Source organism: Gymnoscopelus microlampas (genome assembly GCF_963454915.1).
Source record: "Gymnoscopelus microlampas genome assembly, chromosome: 15".
NCBI classification, from domain to species: domain Eukaryota; kingdom Metazoa; phylum Chordata; class Actinopteri; order Myctophiformes; family Myctophidae; genus Gymnoscopelus; species Gymnoscopelus microlampas.
The window spans coordinates 45500707-45521993 of NC_139952.1; the positions used below are offsets into that span (position 1 = coordinate 45500707).

Below are 21287 nucleotides of genomic sequence, written 5' to 3' on the forward strand. Positions count from 1 at the left end.
CACACACACACACACACACACACACACACACACACACACACACACTGAAGTGAGCAGTCATAGACAGACATAGACACAGAGAAAGAGAGAGAGAGAGAGAGAGAGAGAGAGAGAGTGTGTGCTTAGAATAACTCCTGACATATTACACGTAACCACGACGACCAGAGGACGACGCGACCACTCAGTGGAGCGGTTGCCTCTTAAAAGACCCCACACACACACACACACACACACACACACACACACACACACACACACACACACACACACACACACACACACACACACACACACACACACACACACACAGTAGGCTGTTCCAAGCACTTGTTCACCCCGTCTCTCTCTGAGTCTCCCCCTCCCTCGCAGTGTGTATTGTGTCGAGAATAAAGTGTCTCTGTGTGTGTGTGTGTTTCTGCGTGCGCGTGTGCTTGTGTGTGTATGTGTATGTGAGAGAGAATGAGAGAGAGAGAGAGAGAGCTGGTGCATGGTGTGGCCTGGGACAGACACGCTGCCAAAACCACGGGACAAACACAAATACACACAAATGTGTATCAGCACAACTAGACAGACACAGACACACACACACACACACACACTCACCGTGCTGCTGGCAGTCCTCTCTTGCCCAGGTCCGCTCTGACCCTCTCTCCAATGTGACGATACACATCCACCAGCGTCGCTATGGACGCCTCGCGTACCTACACACACACACACACACACACACACACACACAAAAGTCAAACATTAGTATACAAGTAAGACGCGCGAACGCGGGAAGCAAACGCAAAACAAAAAAATAATAATGAAAAAAAATATTTAAAAAAAAGTAACCAATGAAATTTTTTTTTAAAAATACCAAAAAAATCTGCGTTAAAAGGAGCATCTTAGAGAAATACAAATTCCCCAAAACAATTTTTTGAATCTTTTTGAACAATTCAACAAAGTGTTTGAAGTGCCTGTTTCACCCACTTCCGGGGGGCGGAGCCAAAATCCGAGGCCGAAGTATTTGTTCGTAGACCCCCACTTAGGCGGGGTAGAAAAAGTTTGGGAGCGATTCGGGCACTTTTCATTTAACATGGGGTTTCAATGGTGGGTTTTTAGGAGCCTTCTCCGGGGCGTGGCTTCCGGGGGAAGGGGCGGGCTTAAACGCAACCTTGACAGGTGTGTTCAGTTTTCAAAGACCTTTCATTTGATGTATGGTACGTCTATATCGGACATTTACTTGGCTGCACACAGAGAGACAGACACACTCACAAGCTGAGCACGGTTTCATAGTAAGCGCGCCGAAGCGCGTTCGCAATCAGAAACCTCTTATCTCGATATTCTAACTTTTAGTGTTTTTGTCGTAAATGAACGTCACACACAAGTAACAAAAGTAGCAGATCTACAAGCTCGAAACGTGGCGCGAAGCGTCGCGTTTCGAGCTTGTAGATCTGCTACTTTTGCATTTTTTCAATCTTTTTTTGTCGTCGTTTTTTTGGGGGGCTACACAGACAGGAGAGAGAGAGAGATGGGGAGTGACACGCAGCAAAGGTCGTCGGGAACGGGACTCGAACCCGCAATTTTAATCCTGAAAAGTAACAGTTTTTTGGACAGAGACGGTATCAATGCCACATGACATTCCCCATATCCACAAAGCCAAGCAATGGCTTCCTTGTGTTTAAAGCAGGCAGGCTGTATTTAAACTTTAGCTAATTCAAAAATAGCAGATCTACAAGCTCATAGTGCGTCACTTTGAACTTGTAGATCTGCTAATTTAGAAAAATCTTGAAAATGTACAAATCTTTGAATATATATATATATTTTTAAACAAATATTTTTAACTAAAACTTTGCTTCTGGGGGGGTCCCTGGAACAATATTTTTGAGATGGGGGTCTATGGCCAAAATACATATAATTTAGGGGGTCCTCAACATGCTTCCATAGAAGACATTCTGGCTTCCATCTATGGAATCTAAATGATTGAATATCAGTTGTGGTGACTGAGAACTTTCATTCACGTCTGTCTACTTCTGCTGTGCAGAAAACAAAGATCACGGTGCTTCGCGGCTAACGGCATCAGCGGCTTCCTCACATGCACGCCCTGACGTGCACGGACGTGCACGGGCCCGATCACTGCTGCTGCTTTGAGGTCAAACTATTATTATTCTTAAATCAACTTGTTTCCTCCTCCTGACACATAAACAAACAAGTCTGTGACCTGTGTCAACTCTCACCTCTCTGACACACACACACACACACACACACACACACACACACACACACACACACACACACACACACACACACACACACACACACACACACACACACACACACAAACACACAAACACACAAACACTCATTTAAGAGTCTGGTTCATTCATGTGTGTGCGTCTAATGTGTGTGTATTAGCGTCTGGGATGGTTAATCTGGGGATGTCTGCAGGGGGTTATTTTAAAAGCACTGGGATTACAGTTCATTTCCCACACACACACACACACAGATTAACTCCTTTCTCCTCTGACACTGACCTTACCATACTGTAGACACAGTATCGCGTGGCCAGACAACTATTCCACAACCTCCCAATGCTATATAGCCTTGATTCTAAAAGTGGGGTCCGGGGACCCCCAGGGGTACTTGAGGGGGTTCCAGGGGGTACCCAGCAAAATGTGTGAATATAGCATCACAATAATTATGACCTTTTATACTTTGGCTATTCAAAAATAGCAGATATACAAGCTCATAACGCGGCACCGAGTGCCGCGTTATGAGCTTGTATATCTGCTATTTTTGAAAAATCTTGAACATTTTTGCAAATCTTTGAATATATATATTTTTAAAGCGAACATTTGTAACTCAAATCTTTGCTTCTGGGGTCCTTGGAACAAAATATTTTTTGTTCCAAGGACAGAGCGGAGCCCGTCATCTGTTCATCATTTACGTTCATAAAAATATATGTTAACACATTGGGTGAGAATTTTATAATAACAGATTACGTTCGGCGCCAGAAATCTCACCGCTGCGCTGCACTGTGCTGTTTAAATCTGTAGACTCCACGACAAGCGATCCATGAAAAAAAATGCATGCGTGTAGGTTGCGCGATGCTCCTGGCTAAAGCCTGAAACAACAACATGTCTCACACGAGTCACCATCGCAGAGCGATCGCGCATGGAGAATGACTCGTTTTGCCCACTGTAAAAAGTTAAGGAGATACAGAGGTTTTTTAGCAAGGAAATAGAATGGAAGCGGATGGGAGCGAGATTTTTTGGCACGGTGATCCATCTGTCCCTTACTTCTTAGAGTGTTCATGGGTGATTCCAGGGCTGCGCTAGACCCCCCCTCCCCCCCCTTGTGGAAAAAACGAAAAGGTAGAAAAAAACGTATATATATACGTTTTTTAGGATTGTTGGCACTCCACGGGTGTATTTGCAAAACCGTAATATTACGGTTTTGGCACTTAATGTGTTAAAATATCTTTCAACCTTGCAAGCTCCTGACATGACGCCATTTCTGTACGATACTGTTGCACGACAAAGTAAAAAACGGGGCTTAAGTGGCTACGGGTTCTGAAACACACACACACACACACACACACACACACACACACACACACACACACACACACACACACACACACACACACACACACACACACACACACACACACACACACACACACACACAGATGTGAAGTCACCAAGTATACAGCTCGTAGATGTCACAGTTTGAGCTACTGTACGTGAGTGGCTGGATCTGTTGTGAAAGCTGCTGTGATTGGCTAGAGAGGGATGCTGTCAGAACAGAACAACCTCTGGGAGTTCTGGAGGGTCCGTCCATCCAGAGTGGGGCCCATGATTAGCTGGAACAGTGTGTGTGTGGGGGCGGATAATGATTGGGTAGAGAATTTGGGGTGTGGGCGGGGAAGCAGATCTCAGCTCAGAGATACAAGCCACTGAGCAGCGTGTGTGTGTGTGTGTGTGTGTGTGTGTGTGTGTGTGTGTGTGTGTGTGTGTGTGTGTGTGTGTGTGTGTGTGTGTGTGTGTGTGTGTGTGTGTGTGAGTGGGTGAGTGGGTATTGTCATTGAGGGGACATGTTTCAGTGGTGTAAAGTCTAATAACATTAATAATGTCATCAGTGTCAGCTTCACTGTGGCTGCTGCTGAGAGACTAAATACAGCCCTGAGCGCACGGATTAAATGCCGCCACGTGCCAATCGCGTAGATCTACGCCAACTGTTGATATTATGAAAATCTGCGTTAATTCAAAAAAGTGCACTTTCCGAATTTTTTGATCCCCTTCCGGTTCCGGTAGGACGACCGGAAACGAAACTAAACGGGTTCTGTTTTTTTCGATCGCATCCGTTTCCTGTCTAGAACGAAACCTAAAAGTCGATTATCTCGATTGATGTTTTTCTCCTCGCTGATCACTGTCTAGCGTTCACCGCTGTAACTTCAAGATGGCGGAACATAAGGGGATGTGGTTTTCACTGCTCGTCGCACACAGATCCCCTGTGTGTGTAGAACCAAATGAACGCGCATTTTTAACGGATTTAGCGGGGTCTATGGCGACATGAACAAAAACAAAAAAACAACAATAAAACCTTGGCACTGGTGAGTACATTATGAGATTAAACTCTGGCATGGAATGTGTTAATGGAAAGTGGAGTCTCACCTGTGGATTCTGGTCTCCTGTCAGAGTACAGAGATGAGGAACTATTTTGCTGAGGCTGAGTGGCTGGGCGCCATACCTGAAACAAACAAGCACGGATTTAAAGCAAAACAAAACCTGAAAATGTTTGTATGACCAAGTCCTAAACGAGTGATTTGTGAAACAGTGTGAAAGGAGCTTGTAGATCTGCTATTTTTCGGCTAATGTTCCCCTCAGAATAGGGATTCTAGGGTTCAAGTGGCTAGTGTAAAAAAAGTCCCTATCACACAAAGATTTGGCGGCCCCCCTGTAGTTACTCTGAGGACCCCCTAGGGGTCTCGGACCCCCTGTTGAAGACCCCTGGTCTAATCTTAAAATAATAACCAAAAATAGCCCATCTACTCTACGCTCTCCATGCGTCTGTGACGTATTCTTCTATTAGAAGACATGCTGGCTTCTGTGGAATCCAAACAACTTCCGAATGACTCGGCTGTTATTTAGGACGTGACAACATCACGTATCAAACCCTGTTTCCTGCTTCCAGGGGAAACATAAACCCGTACGTCCAGAAAATCCCATGTTCAGCAGTTCTGAAGATGTATTTATTACCATTTTATTTTCAGTGTATACACACACTTTTGCATTGTTCAGTATTGTAGTGTTCTAGAACACTCTGAGTGTTTCTCATGAGACTCAAAGTCACATGAAATCACTGCAGAAACGTTCAAATCAAGAGCAAGTGAAAATGCACACGCAACACACATCACATGTGAAGTTTGGCGGCTACACGCGACAGCAGCATTCTGGAAGCAATTTTTACCAGTTGTTGGAGCGTTGCTGTGCCGTGTGTGTGCAGTCTACTTGCCCATAGGGTCTAACTGTGTGTCTGAGTGTGTGTGTGTGTGTGTGTGTGTGTGTGTGGACAGTTATGTGATGAGCACAGCCTCGCTATCAGGTAGCACAGCTTAGCATTTAGCGGAACAGTGTCACCAGACTTTAGCAAAATGGTGCTAAAATTAGCAGTGTGGTTCCAAAAGGCCCATGGCTTGTGGCGTGACCTTGTTTTTTATTTCAACGTGGTTCCCAACCACCACCCAAATGTGGGCAGTGAGATGTTCTGATTTGAGAACTGTGAAAAGCATTTAAAAAAGCTTGATACAGTTCCTTACTTAAAGGACAACTTTGTTTTTTTTACAACCAAGGTTTATGTTTTAGATTGTAATTAAAGTAAATAAAAGATGAGTGTTACATTTTTTTTATTTACTGCTTTCTAATAGTTTTAGCAATCTTTTTCGTTTTTACAGTGGGCGGGGGCATTCTGTCCGGTGGCTAAATATGTCTTTTTTTATACAATAACCCGGCGTTTTCTTTATTATTATTTTCAGTAGCTCTTCTAGCCCCCAATAACTCACATCTGGCCATCAAAGACCACAGGACCTTTTTTATTTAGTAAAAAAGGCATATTTAGCCACCGGACAGAATGCCCCCGCCCACTGTAAAAAATATCGTGAAAATTGCTAAAACTATAGAAAGCAGTAAATGAAAAAAAAATAACACTCATCTTTTATTTACTTTAATTACAAGCTAAAATATAAACCTTGGTTGTAAAAAAACAAAGTTGTCCTTTAATGGGCATGAAAAGAGTAGCCGATTATTAACAGTGCAGACTACAAGTTCACAGCTACACAGCTGTAAGCACAAACACTTTGTTTGAGTTGACGATGGGAAACACTAATGGTGAGATTATTATCCATCAGTGCTCTAACCCTGAGAGGATTACTATGCAGTGTGAAGGCATTTCAGTGATTTCACCACCTGATGAAAACCTGATTGCTTTGGTGGCAGGAGTACAAACACAGACTACGCTACAAGAGGCTCAGTGTCCCTGGCTAGGCCTGTCACAATTATTACATAATCGTGTAATTGAGATTATTTGAGATAATGGCAATTATTTTGTTCAAAGATTTTCACACATTTTCAAACAGAAACAGCAGATCTACAAGCTTACAACGCATCACAAAGTGATGCGTTGTAAGCTTGTAGATCTGCTATTTCTGCTTCTTTTGACATGTATACAAATGATTAAATATGTGTTTGTATATTTCAGTTATTTGTCATATCTGCTCTATGCTACTTTTGACTATGACCTATGGCCTAAAGGCTTCATAAGGTTCAATGGCCAAACACACAATTAAATCGTTAATCGCAATGATTTGAGTCACAATTAATGGTCAACTTAAATGTGTAATGGTGACACAGCCCTATCCTTGGCGTGATCCTCTACTGTGTTTCTAGCCCACTGAGTGTTCTAATAGAGTTCAGGTGGTCAACAGACAGGCTGTGTACACGCCTATCTATCACCTGACCGTGCAGACATGCTGGTAGATCCTTTATAAAGAATTAGATATGCATGGTACTGTAGCACCATGGTTCTTCTTCTTTCTTAGACCATTCATTACTGCTGTTTTAACTAAACGCAGGCACATTGTCTGTGGTACTTGTGTGTGTGAATCATTTGGTGTCAGATGGCATGTGTTGGAGATACAGTAACATATTCATAATGAGCATTATAAAACCCGCTTCTTCTCACTTCGCCATTTCTTTAACCTCTGACTCCCAATGTCCCCTCCCTGTATGAATGAATGAACCATTGTAAAGCGCTTTGAGTAAGTTTGAGTACTTAGAAAAGCGCCATAAACATGCAATTCATTATTATTATCATTATTATTATTATAAAACATTATTAACCCATTTAGACCTGAGGCCGATTCTAAAAACGCCTTCTAAATCCTGACCGAAGTTTTCTGAAAAACTATCTATTCAAAAATTACAAAAATAATTATGTTGCTATACTGTACATAGCAACAAGAACCCCAAAGGTGGTTCCTGTCTTGAAAGGTATAGTTACAAATATTAATTTTAATATTAATTTTATTATTAACTGGCGATGTCCGTGAGGTCACAGAGAATATTCCATGATTTTTCAAAGGTACAGTAAACTCGCTCTTTTTCCACTGGCAGTGGTGTGACACTATTACACTATCACTCTGGCAGTCAAAGAGTTAAAAACACCCGCTTCTCCCCCCCCTCGCCATTTCTTTAACCTCTGACCCCAGGAAGTACTTGTAGGGAAGTTTACTCACGTGTTGAGGGTGGCGCTGAGACACTGGCAGAGTCCCTCTCTGCTGCGGAAGTTCTTGTGTTTGAATCCCAGGATCAGCCTCTCCCAAACAAACTGCACACAGAGAGAGAGAGAGAGAGAGAGAGAGAGAGAGAGAGAGAGAGAGAGAGAGAGAGAGAGAGAGAGAGAGAGAGAGAGAGAGAGGAGAGAGAGAGAGAGAGAGAGAGAGAGAGAGAGAGAGAGAGAGAGAGAGAGAGAGAGAGAGAGAGAGAGAGAGAGAGAGAGAGAGAGAGAGAGAGAGAGAGAGAGAGAGAGAGAGAGAGAGAGAGAGAGAGAGAGAGAGAGAGAGAGAGAGAGAGAGAGAGAGAGTTACAGAAACTATCAGTAATGTATGAGAGAGAGAGAGCCAGACGTTGCCTCCACAATTTTCAAATGGTTCCGTAATACAGTCATGCAGTCTGGACCAGTGGGTGGAAAGTAACTAAGTATATTTACTGTACTTAAGTACAATTTTGAGGTATTTTTTTTTACTTTACTGGAGTATTTCCAATTTTAAGTACTTTTACTTCTACTAAGTTTTCACAATTATTTTAAAACTTTACTTACTAGTTACTTTGCAGATATACATGATTACATTATAAAACATACATTAACCACTTTAGCCCTATTTTATACACAGGCTATTTGAAAATAGCAGATCTACAAGCTCGCAACGCGACGCGTTGCGAGCTTGTAGATCTGCTATTTTCCAACATTTTAGTACTTTTACTTTTGGTATGTATATTTATTTTGATGCCAATACTTTTGTACCTTTACTCAAGTAACATTTTGAAACACAGGCCTTTTACTTGTAACAGAGTATTTTTATAATTTGATTTACGTTAGTTTGGACACGTTGTGAAGCGGAGCCGCGCTACGACAGACTAGCGTGTCAGACTAGCGTGTCAGACTAGCGTGTCGAGTGAAGTTTGTCTTTGTAAAGCCCTTAATCACTCTTACAGAGCCAAGAGGCTTTCAGCCTGTGTGGCTTTTCATAAAGAACACACCCAGGGGAAGAGCTTTCATTCACATGGATTATTATTGATCTGTCCCTTTCTGTTCTGTTCCAATATCCTCTTCATATCCTGCTGCAGACTGCTGGACAAATCACCTGTTATGCAACAAGCCGCCACAAGGGGGAGCTTGGTGATTTGAGTGACACGACAAAGAAGGCAGCAAAAAAATAAAACTGCTCCCAATGTAATAACCACATGAACGCCGGCATCACGATTCTGGGCATGTCATAATAACAGACACACGTTCAGTGAAATCATCTACACACCGAGAGCTTGTAGATCGGCTATTCTCACTATTTGACATACAATTGACATTATCTAGGGTAAACCCTAAGTGTTGGAACGCATCTGTGTCATTTTTTGATTTGAGCCTTATATTACACTTTGGGCTATTCAAAAATAGCAGATCTACAAGCTCATAGCGCGGCACCGAGTATCAAATCTTTGAATATATTGTTTAAAGTGAACATTTTTATCTCAAATCTTTGCTTCTGGGGGTCCCTGGAACTAAATATTTTGAGATGGGGGTCGGCGGCCAAATACATATAATTTTGGGGTCCTTGACATGAAAAAGGTTGAGCACCACAGATATAGAAACATAGTTTTTTTTTCAGAAAACTGTTGGGATTTAGAAGACATTTGTAGAATTGGCTTCAGGTCTTAATGGGTTAAAATACTTTAGTCTTTTAGGTTGGCATTATTTTAATTCTGGAGGTGGTTTTCAACACAGTGTTACGATTCATTGAGCGGTTCATTGAGCTATAAGGTGGCTATAACACCCTACAACAACATGCATCTGTATCTGTATCCATAGAATAGAGCATGATGTTTGTGTGTACGCACAGTAAAAATCTCAGCGTTAATTCATCATCATATTTATAACTCTGAGAGTATCCAGAAACATTTGTATACTCTCAGAGTTAAAGTAACACTGATCGTTTTACTGTGTGTGTGTGTGTGTGTGTGTGTGTGTGTGTGTGTGTGTGTGTGTGTGTGTGTGTGTGTGTGTGTGTGTGTGTGTGTGTGTGTGTGTGTGTCTCTCTCTCACCATAGGCGAGGCCACCTGTTCCATGCAGCGTAGGATGAGAGCCTGGCTGTTCTCTCTGACCTGGTCCTTACCGTCACCCAGCCTGTCTATTAGAGCAGGAAGCACTGTGGGGGGGGTGGGGGGGGGGGGTGAGGGGAGGGAGAGAGGAAGAGAGGAGAGGGAGAGAGGAAGAGAGACAAAGGTTAATATTTCACGTCAACATTCAAAAGTTTTCAAATAATTGTAGTGGAGTAAAAGTATAGTATTTGCCTCAGAGATGTAGCGGAGTAGAGGTGAAAGTACTGAAAATTGGAAATACTCCAGTCAAGTAAAAAATACCTCAAAATTGTACTTAAGTACAGTACTTAAGTAAATGTACTTAGTTACTTTCCTGGTAAACAAATACATAGAAAACAAATACATAGAATGCAGAGAGACAGGAAACTAGGATGACAGGAAACTAGGATCACAGGAAACTAGGATCACAGGAAACTAGGATCACAGGAAACTAGGATCACAGGTAAACCAAGAACCTCTAATAGACCAGTGGCTTTGTCCATTAAGTCAGCAGGAGTCAACTGAAATAGTAAAGCAAAACATATGCTGCCCCCTAGTGGAACAAAAAGGGAAAACAATAACTCCACTGTGTGTTCACTCTGTGAGCATGATGTCAACATTGGCAGCTATGAGGAATGTGGAGGGAGGAGATGTGCTTATCAGCTGTGTGTGTGTGTGTGTGTGTGCGTGTGTGTGCGTGTGTGCGTGTGTGTGTGTGCGCGTGTGTGTGTGAGAGAGAGAGAGAGAGCAAGCGAGAGAGAGAGAGCAAGAGAGAGAGAGCAAGAGAGAGAGGGAAGGGAAATTAATCCTTGAAAAGGTGAACAGTGAAGACAGTTTTGTCAGTCCTGATCAGTGGTGTAAAGTGACTAGTTATATTTTACTCAAGTACTGTACTTAAGTACAATTTTGCTCACATTGTGAGCTTGTAGATCTGCCATTTTCAAAAGATTTTGAAAACTGGGTAATGGGGCATTCTGCATATTGAGTACTACTTTTGGTACTTTAAGCACATTTTGATGCCAATACTTTAGTACTTGTATATTTCACCAAAGTGTTTACTTTTGTGATTGAGTTAAAGTTATTAACCCTCGAGTTTAAAAGGATAGAACTGGGGTTAAGCTTATAGCCACTTAGTTTCAACATGGCTGTCCCTATTGTATAGGGCTTAAAGCAAGGTTAAACGAGACACGTTTAACCATGACCTGAAATATCTCTCTGGAATCTTATAATAAGCTCTTTTGATCACGAGTGTACCAGATCCCCAAATCCGGGTGTCACCCCATGCACCCCCCCCCCCCCTCTCTTAGCCTTACATCCTGTGGGAAAACAGTTTTTAGACGTAAACATGAAACACTGCCAGGCATTGATTTTTTTCACATGTGCTCTGGATGGTAACAGTCTGACGCATACAGTAACAGTTAAGTTGCTGTGCTTTTCAATGTGCGGTGACTCGTGCCGAGTCAGCAAAAACATATAAAAGCCACGAGCAGTGTTTTTCTGTCCTGATGTCTCCTCTCTCCTCCGCACAAAACATCAGACGACAAGAACAGTTGCTGCCTCTGGATTCAATGTGTGAGGAAAACGTCCTCTAGAACCAGTGGCTCTCAAAGTGGGGTCCGGGGACCCCCAGGGGTCCTTGAGCGGGTTCCAGGGGGTACCCAGATAAATGTTGGATAGTTAGGAACCAAATGGAACCTTATGTTGCTGTAACTCAGAGAGTGTACAAATGGAACCAAATGGACCCTTACGGGTCCATTTGGTTCCATTTGTACACTCTCAGAGTTACGGTGGTCCGTGGTCTAATGCAGGGGTTCTCAAAGTGGGGTCCGGGGACCACCAGGGCCCTACATACATCAGCTATTTTCAAAAAAATCTTGACGTTCTTCGAAAATGTTTGAATATTTTTTACATTTTTAACTTTAATCTTGGATGGGGGTCCTTGGCACAAAATCTTTTCAGATGGGGGTCCGCGGCCAAATACACACTCATTTAGGGGTACTTGACCTGAACAAGTTTGAGAACCACTGCTCTAGAGCCAGTGGTTCTCAAACTTTTCAGGCTGCGACCCCCCCAAAATAATAACATTTGAACTGGGGACCCCCCAAAATAATAACATCTGAACTGGGGACCCCACCCTCACAAGCACTTGGTATTATAGGAGTGGAGGCATTTGCATTTTAGTCTTTAGGCAATATTCGTACATTTTGGCCAATGTTTCATAATATAGAATTTAACAAACAATAATTTGTCATAGTATAGTTAGTTACTCTTGAAGCAGTAATGGTCAAAAGTAATCAATGTGCAAATACCCTATATGTACACTTATACTGTATGTCTGTTTGAAAACAATGTTGAAAATGTACGTGACATTAAGCTAATCGTCTGGGGAGTGGGGACCCCCGAAAATCATTTTTGGGACAGCCCTGGGTCGGGACCCACAGTTTGAGAACCACTACTATAAACTCAACCACACACACACACGTTCAGATGTTCACTCCCTCTCACACATGATGAAATGGGAGGTGACATCACTCTCGCCCACTTATGTTTTGGGATAGGAATGTGTGTGTGTGTGTGTGTGTGTGTGTGTGTGTGTGTGTGTGTGTGTGCGCATGTAAAAAAAGAGACACACACAAATGTTACCACAACAGCTGGTTGCCTAGGAAACAAGGACAATGCCCTCAAACACTAAGTGACAAGGGGGGCATTGTCACAGAGAGAGAGATAACGTCATCTGCTGAAGTTAGCAACGCACATGCGCGCACGCACACACACACACACACACACACACACACACACACACACACACACACACACACACACACACACACACACACACACACACACACACACACACACACACACACACACACACACACACACACACACACACAGCTGGCACCTGTGGAACACCCTGAACGTGGCTCATCCATTCCTTCTAAACTTCCTTTGCTCTTTGTTTGATATGTTTTCAGTAAGAGAGCCAGACGCTGCTGGCCTGGCCAATGGCAGCACTCCGTCTGAAACGTCCGTGGCCAATGAGAGGCTCTTAGGATGATGATGATGCGCTCGTTTCACTTCCACCTTATGAGTGCTGCCGGGCAAGAACGTGCACGTACGTGTGCACACGCGCGCACACGCACACACACACACACGCACACTTTATATTGAGTGAGTGCCATGGCTCAATAGCATTGTTCATTAGTCATTATGATCTCATGCTCTGTGTGTGTGTGTGTGTGTGTGTGTGTGTGTGTGTGTGTGTGTGTGTGTGTGTGTGTGTGTGTGTGTGTGTGTGTGTGTGTGTGTGTGTGTGTTTAGACAAGTAACAAGGAGAGGAAAGCGAGAGAGAGAAGATGGGAGAGAAAAAGAGTGAGAGAGAGAGAGAGAGAGAGAGAGGGCAGGGCAGCAAAAGAGAGAGAGAGACTCCAGAGCTGACATCCATGACTTTAGAGAGATGTCTCACACACACACACACACACACACACACACACACACACACACACACACAAACAACTGGGTTTAGGCTATGCAGTGTGTGTGTGTGTGTGTGTGTGTGTGTGTGTGTGTGTGTGTGTGTGTGTGTGTGTGTGTGTGTGTGTGTGTGTGTGTGTGTGTGTGTGTGTGTGTGTGTGTGTGTGTGTGTGTGTGTGTGTGTGTGTGTGTGTGTGTGTGTGTCTCAAGCTGGTGACAATGACAATGGGTGACACCTGCCACAGGCATATAGAGGGGGGCAGCCTCTTACATAACACACATAAAAACACAAACACACACACAATGATGTCCGAAGCAGAAATATGTACATGAGGTCATGTGTGTATTAGGTGTGGTTTCAGGGGTGTGTGTAATGGGGTGACCTACGGTAACACACACAGGCTATTTACACCCTAAATATAGAGAGACTATGAGACAAAGAATAGCCCAGAGAGAGAGAGAGAGAGAGAGAGAGAGACCTGCGCTGCCGCTGGTGTATCTTAGCCCATTCAAACCGGGAACGCATCTGTGTAACCACTTTAACCATTATTTTATGCTTTGGCTATTCAAAAATAGCAGATATACAAGCTCCGGTGCCGCGCTATGAGCTTGTAGATCTGCTATTTTTTTTTCTTATCATGAAAATTAGTGCAAATCTTTGAATATATATATTTTATCTTAAAGCGAACATTTTTAACTCAAATGTGTGCTTCTGGGGTGGTCCCTGGAACAACATATTTTGAGATGGGGGTCCAAGGCCAAATACATATCATTTTGGGGGGGGGGGGGGGGGGGGGGGGCTGACATGAAACAGTTTGAGAACCACTGATATTATAGAAACATACGTTTTTTTCAAAAAAACTATTAGGATTTAGAAGACATTTGTAGAATCCCCCAGAAGCAAAGAGTTGAGTTAAAAATGTTCGCTTTAAAAAAACATATATATTCAACGATTTGCACACATTTTTCGAAAATAGCAGATCTACAAGCTCATAGCGCGGCACTCGGTGCCGCGCTATGAGCTTGTAGATCTGCTATTTTTGAATAGCTAAAGTTAGCTAAAGATGCTTTCCCGGTCTCAATGGGTTAGAGGAAGGGCAAAGTTGAAGTGAGACTAGAGTCGCGGGGGAACGGAAGTCACAACGCAATGAATGGACTAGCGCACACACACACACACACACACACACACACACACACACACACACACACACACACACACACACACACACACACACACACAGAGAGCTTAGATCAACAATGCAGTAGGCACGGCTCAAGAGTTGTTACGTCAAAAGTACAAATACCTCCAGACTCTCGACAACGGAGCGCATTGTGAAGAAAGCTTCTAACGCGCGCCGCCGCTCACTCAGCACCGTGGTGGGGCTCTGGACTGGAACCAGTAGTTAAAGCTACAAGCATGGCCTGGTTTAAAGTGCTGGGTGGAACTACACAGTCAATAAACTCATTAAAACCCTTCCAATACAAACCCATTGTAACTTCAAACTCCCATTTGAACCATGATAGATTCATCGGAAACACCCGTCCTTGGTTCTGGTGACCGACATTGTCCTTCTAAAACGTGAGGAAGCCGTGTTTTTTCAATTACTTTTTTCATTTTTTTTTTTTTTTTAAAGATATTGGAAAATGTAGTAAAAGTAATGGAAATGGGATATACTGGAGTAAAGTAAAAAAAATCCTTAAAGGGTAAGACCACTTTGGTAGAGGTTTGGGTTGTGTAGTTACCTTGCCATGATGTAACTCCAAAGGTGGACAAGAAATAAAAAATAATTGCTCCATTGATTAGAAATTGATAATTCAAAATATGCTCCTCATTGACTTACATTGTACGGTAAAACAGCTCTCAAAGTCACTCTTTTAGCACATAAATGAACCCAAACATAGCTGATTCAGACAATATAGAGCATCACCAAACCCAGTACTGTTTTTTTTTTAAAATAATAATGCCAACTTCCTGTTGATTTTACTATTTGAAGATCCGGATCCCGATCCGCCGATCCAGTCCGGGTTTTCTACTTATTAAAAATGGCAAAATCAACAGGAAGTTGACATTTTTATAAAAAAAAAAAACAGTACTGGGTTTGGTGATGCTCTATATTGTCTGAATCAACTTTGTTTGCGTTCGTTTTTGTGCTAAAAGAGTGACTTTGAGAGCAGTTTTACCGTACAATGTAAGTCAATGAGGAGCATATTTTGAATTATCAATTTCTAATCAATGGAGCAATTATTTTTTATTTCTTGCCCACCTTTGGAGTTACATCATGGCAAGGTAACTACACAACCCAAACCTCTAACCTCTGTGTGTGTGTGTGTGTGTGTGTGTGTGTGTGTGTGTGTGTGTGTGTGTGTGTGTGTGTGTGTGTGTGTCCAACTGCCTAAGATGATATTTAATCTAGATTTGATTCAGTTCTATCTCTACGCTGTGGTCTTGCAAATATTGCAATATCTCAAATACAGCAGATTAGTGATATGTGGGTCAGGTTTTTTCATGACCCGCCCCGCCCCGCCACGGAACCCAACCCGCCTCAACCCACCCCGCAAACCCATGTATAAATCTATGGCTCAACCCGCGGTGGGAAAAAAAAGATAATCATCATCATAATAGCTCAGATTTATAATAGCGCTCTTTTAAGAACCCAAAGTCGCTTTAAATGTCTACAGTAGCACAACATTGTCATGGGCTAAATAAACAAGCATGTTGTTCAAAATAGTTTTTTTTTTTTGTTTTGCGTGCGAGAGCTCACCCGCAGCCCGCATAATTGCCTCTGAAATCCTGACTCGACCACCCACGCCGCGGGTTGACCCGCGGGTTACGGGTCGGCCCCGCTCATCACTACAGCAGATGCTTTTTAACAACACACAAATATGGACACACTGGCTATTTTTGAAAAATCTTTAAAGTTTGTGCAAATCTATGAATATATATATATTTTTTAAGCGAACATTTTTAACTCAAATCTTTTTTTTGGGGGTCCTTGACATGAAACAGTTTGAGCAACACTTATCATACTATAATTCTAGTAACCTCTGTAGTGGTGGTGAGTACGTGAGTGAAGACACCCGGTTCTCCTCACTGGCTGGACCAATTGCTCTGATTTTGCACACAGCCATTGACCATTACCATCTGAACGCAACTGTGAAGCCCGTTTTTCAATTTCATCAAATATCAGCTTCTTATTAGCGTTTTTCTGTCAAACACTGTCGCCATGGTTACGGGCCTGCCCAGCTATGGGACGAACTGCCTCCCGGGTTGCCAGATCATGTGCGCATATCCCCCCACGGATGCGCTGCGCCGACGGGTATGGTCTAGTTATATAATAACAACATAAGATTTAGAGGGCATTTGTAGACTTCCCAGAAGTAAAGATTTGAGTTACCAATGTTCGCTTAAAAAAATGATATATTAAAAGATTTGCACTAATTTTCCTGATTTAAAAAAAAAAATGCAGATCTACAAGCTCATAGCGCGGCACTCGGTGTCGCGCTATGAGCTTGTATATCTGCTATTTTTGAAGTATAAGATAATGGTTAAAGTGGTTAAAATGTTTTTAAATGACAGATGCTTTCCCGGTCTTAATGGGTTAAAAACAGACTTGTGTGTTTGTAGAACAGAAAAACTAGTGAAAACAAACCATACATCTACGTAACCACTGCCCTACAAGTTTGAAATATATAAAGAGTCAGGGATGTGTCAAAGTTACAGCATACCGATTATTCGAATATTCGACCACGCCCCCTCTTTTAAATAATTTTGTATTAATTCATTAATAATAAAACATTAAAAGATATATATATATATTTGGCGTGGGATTTGTTTGGGTGAAATTGTTCTGGGGATTTGTTTAGTTTTTTTTCATCAAATGACCATCCTAGGTTACAATAACAGCATTGCATTGGCCTATAAACTGATTTTCAGAAATAAACAAAGACAGTAGCATGTACATCTTTTACATTATTGTAACTAAACCATTAAAGACGTGGCATACCCACGGTCAATCCATTTTTGTGTATTTGTTATGATCAAAAGTCCCTAAAATTAAATTTTGAATTACTTCCTGTTAACGCAAAATAGAGAATAAATAAATATGTATTACTAAGTATCCTCTAAAATGTAATTACTAAGGGCAGGGTTTGGATGTTTTTTCTTTTTTTTTAATTAATATTTTTTATCCTACAAACGATATTCTGACCCATCCCTAGTTGTAAATATATAAAGAGGTTTTACCTTTCTCATTGTGGATGATCTGTGCGTCGCGTTGTTGACGCTCGGAAATAGAACTGAGCTCTGAAAGACGCTTGAACAGGTATTTTTTTTTACGCACCCAGTGTGCTCGATACCTCCGGTGTGGCTACGGCCCAATGTAAGCACCGGGTCAGACACAGTGTTGATTTTGACAGCAAATTTAGATTTCGTTTTAGTCATAGTCTTTTGATTAAAATTCCATTTAGTTTTAGTCATATTTTAGTCATCTGAAATGTTTCAGTTTTTGTCTAGTTTTAGTCGACTAAATATCATAAGATTATAGTCGACTAAATCTACAGTTGACTTAGTCGACTAAAATGTATTTTGGCGGTGCCTTGATGGTGTCGTAATGGCTGATTTTACACTTAGTTGCACGCTGAAAATAGCTGATCTACAAGCTCACAACTTGTGAGCTTGTAGATCAGCTATTTTCAGAGCACAACACCCGAGCGCAACAAAACATAAAATGAATTGTCTTTTAGTTCTACTGGATCTCTTCTCCACTAGGTCCCTCACTAACATTTTAGTCTAGTTTTTATTGGTTGATGAAATTGTCAACATATTTAGTCTTAGCTTTAGTCATCGTACTGTAGCTTTATTTAGTTTTCCTCAGTGAAAAAAGGTAGTCGACCAAAATGTTTCGTCGACGTTTTAGTCGACGAAATCAACACTGGTCATCATACGCAAGAAGCGTATGACACTGTCAGTGTGTCAGGGGTCCATTCGGGTTCCATTTCTACACAGAGTTCAAGTTTGACAGGATTTTACAGTGTAGACTGGGGTCCCAGAGATGAAAAAATAAAAAGCATCATATCAAATGGGTGTTTGTGGCTTAATGCTATCACACAGGGTGTCCTAGAGCAGTGGTTCTCAAACTTTTTCATGTCAAGGACCCCCAAATTGAGACTTATTAGCCCGCGGACCCCCATTTGAAAAGATATGCCAGGGACCCCCATAAGAGAAGAGTTTTTACGGCTCTAGCAGTGATTCTCAACCATTTTAATTTCAAGGACCCCCAGTTTGACATGCATTAGAGGCTACGGACTCCCATTTAATGGCATTTATACCTCTGGGACCCCAATTCATTTTGTAAAATCAATGTTAATGTAACTCTGAGAGTGTACAAATGGAACCAAATGGACCCGTTAGGGTCCATTTGGTTCCATTTGTACGCTTTCAGAGTTACAGACCCATAAGGGTAATTTCGCTGGGGACCCCCTGGAACCCCCTCAAGTACCCCTGGGGGTCCCCGGACCCCACTTTGAGAACCAATGTCCTAGAGAATCAGTTCTTCTCTGATAGATAGAGGTGTGTGTGTGTTGAGTCATTAAACCAGTTCAGAGAGGATGTAGCAACAACAAGCAGACTCATCCAAACGGTGACGTCTGGCCCATAAACGCTGTCACTGCATGTTGAAGGTAGGTTACTCTGTGTTAATGAAGTCTCACCTGTGCCCAGGTGTCCCTTGAAGCGCTCCCCTAAGCGGTCCACAAACGCCCCGCAGATGTCTATTCCCAACAGAGCCACCTGCAGGGGAGAGAGAGAGAGAGAGACAAGAAGGTTAAAGTGGGGTCAACATAAGACAGTTTTGCCAGGCTAAATATGTTACGTTTCACATTAGTACCAATGTTAGTCCAGGATGTCTGTCTTCTTCCACAATAATGCTGGTGGTTAGAGGTGTAGCACAACCAGGAACACAGTACAGTTCGGCAGCACAGTGTTAACCACTTTAACACACACACACACACACACACACACACACACACACACGACACACTACAACGGTGGAAGCCGAAGGCAACCATGCAAAGCAAGCACCAACCTGCTCATCAGGAGCAGTGAGGAGTTCAGTGCCTTGCTCAAGGACACTTCCACAGGTGCAATAGACACATCATACTTCATGTTGACACTCAGTCAGCTATACGACACCCAAGGGTCCAGTGACACGTATCGCTATGGATACCATAACCCACACGTCATCATCATCACGTCAAACAATGCTTTCCCCCATGGCTTTGATCACATGTAGAAATGTCAGTCATTCGTTTCTAGCAGTTAACTCATTCACTGCCAGATTTATTTCTGGCTGAGTTTGCCCACAGCCAGCTATTTTCTTTTCCTTTCAACAGGTCACAGAAAATGTATATTCATTATGATTGCATGTCCGATCGTTTGTAAACACACACGCTATCCGTGCGTGTCGCCCAGACCGTTGGTTCTCAAAGTGGGGTCCGGGGACCCCCAGGGGTACTTGAGGGGGTTCCAGGGGGTCCCCAGCTAAATGATGGACAGGAACCAAATGGACCCTTATGGGTCTGTAACTCTGAGAGTGTACAAATGGAACCAAATGGACCCTAACGGGTCCATTTGGTTCCATTTGTACACTCTCAGAGTTACATTAACATTGGTTTTACAATGTGAATTGGGGTCCCAGAGATAGAAATGTAAATGAAATGGGGGTCCGTAGCCCTAATGCATGTCAAACTGGGGGTCCTTGAAATTAAAATGGTTGAGAATCACTGCTAGAGCCGTAAAAAACCTTCTCTTATGGGGGTCCCTGGCATATCTTTTCAAATAGGGGGTCCGCGGGCTAATAAGTGTCAATTTGGGGGTCCTTGACATGAAAAAGTTTGAGAACCAATGGCCCAGACAACACGCATTCCAACCGGGTCGGCCCCTTCTCATGCAGCCGCATGTGAATAATATACCATCTCACTCTCTCTCTACTGGCCACAGAAACAGTACAGTATATGCCTTATGATCCCTTGTCCGACTGTTTGTAAACACACACGTGTACGTGTGTGTGTGTGTGTGTGTGTGTGTGTGTGTGTGTGTGTGTGTGTGTGTGTGTGTGTGTGTGTGTGTCGGCTAGAGAAGAAATATTCCACCCGGGACATTTCCTTCTCCTGTGGCAGCATGATGAAAACAGGTTGTCTAGCGGAAAACAACGAAAAAACAGTCAACTCGAGATGGAGACGTTTTAATGAAAAAGTTAACCTGGAACGCATCTGTGTCACTTTTTCATTTGAGCTAAAAAGCATTATTTTACACTTTGGCTATTGAAAAATAGCAGATATACAAGCTCGTTCGCGCTACGAACTTGTAGATCTGCTATTTTTGAAAAAAAAACGTGAAAATGTGTGCAAATCTTTGAAAATGTATTGTTTAAAGCGAACATTTTTAACTCTATTCTTTACTTCTGGGGGTCCCTGGAACTAAATATTTTGAGATGGGGGTCGGCGGCCAAATACATATCATTTTGAGGGTCCTTGACATGAAAAAGTTTGAGAACCACTGATATAGAAACATAGTTTTTTTCAGAAAACTGTTGGGATTTAGAAGACATTTGTAGAATCGGCTTCAGGTCTCAATGGGTTAATGAAAAAGTTAAACAGGGAGTGGACGGAGGCGGAAATCGTCAGCGACGTCATTTCCGTATCCGCGTTGTTACAGTGAAAGTGGTCACTCCGGGGTGATAGAGAACAGGGCCATCTTATGTAGAACAAACAAAAAAACTAAAATTAAGTTTTTTCACGTCCGTGGCGGTGAATGAGTTAATGCTGGGTTAATGGGTTAATGTATGGATCCCTGATACAATGGAGGGCCTGTGGCCGTGATGAGGTCATGGTACGGTTGGGTAATGTGTGTTAACGTCATG

At 42.5% G+C, this 21287-nt stretch overlaps 1 protein-coding gene across 7 annotated transcripts in view; it reads right to left on the reverse strand.

Moving 5' to 3' along the window:
• clasp2 (cytoplasmic linker associated protein 2) overlaps positions 1-21287 on the reverse strand; it is a 151808-nt gene that overhangs the window by 107984 nt on the left and 22537 nt on the right. For all 7 annotated transcript variants that reach the window (XM_084080579.1, XM_084080581.1, XM_084080578.1 and 4 more), the window contains exons 2-6: positions 19078-19156; positions 9859-9962; positions 7778-7869; positions 4659-4734; positions 604-701 (exon numbers count right to left, since the gene is read on the reverse strand). In XM_084080579.1, coding sequence (XP_083936705.1) covers positions 604-701; positions 4659-4734; positions 7778-7869; positions 9859-9962; positions 19078-19156 — 449 coding nt within the window. The remainder of the gene's footprint in view (positions 1-603; positions 702-4658; positions 4735-7777; positions 7870-9858; positions 9963-19077; positions 19157-21287) is intronic.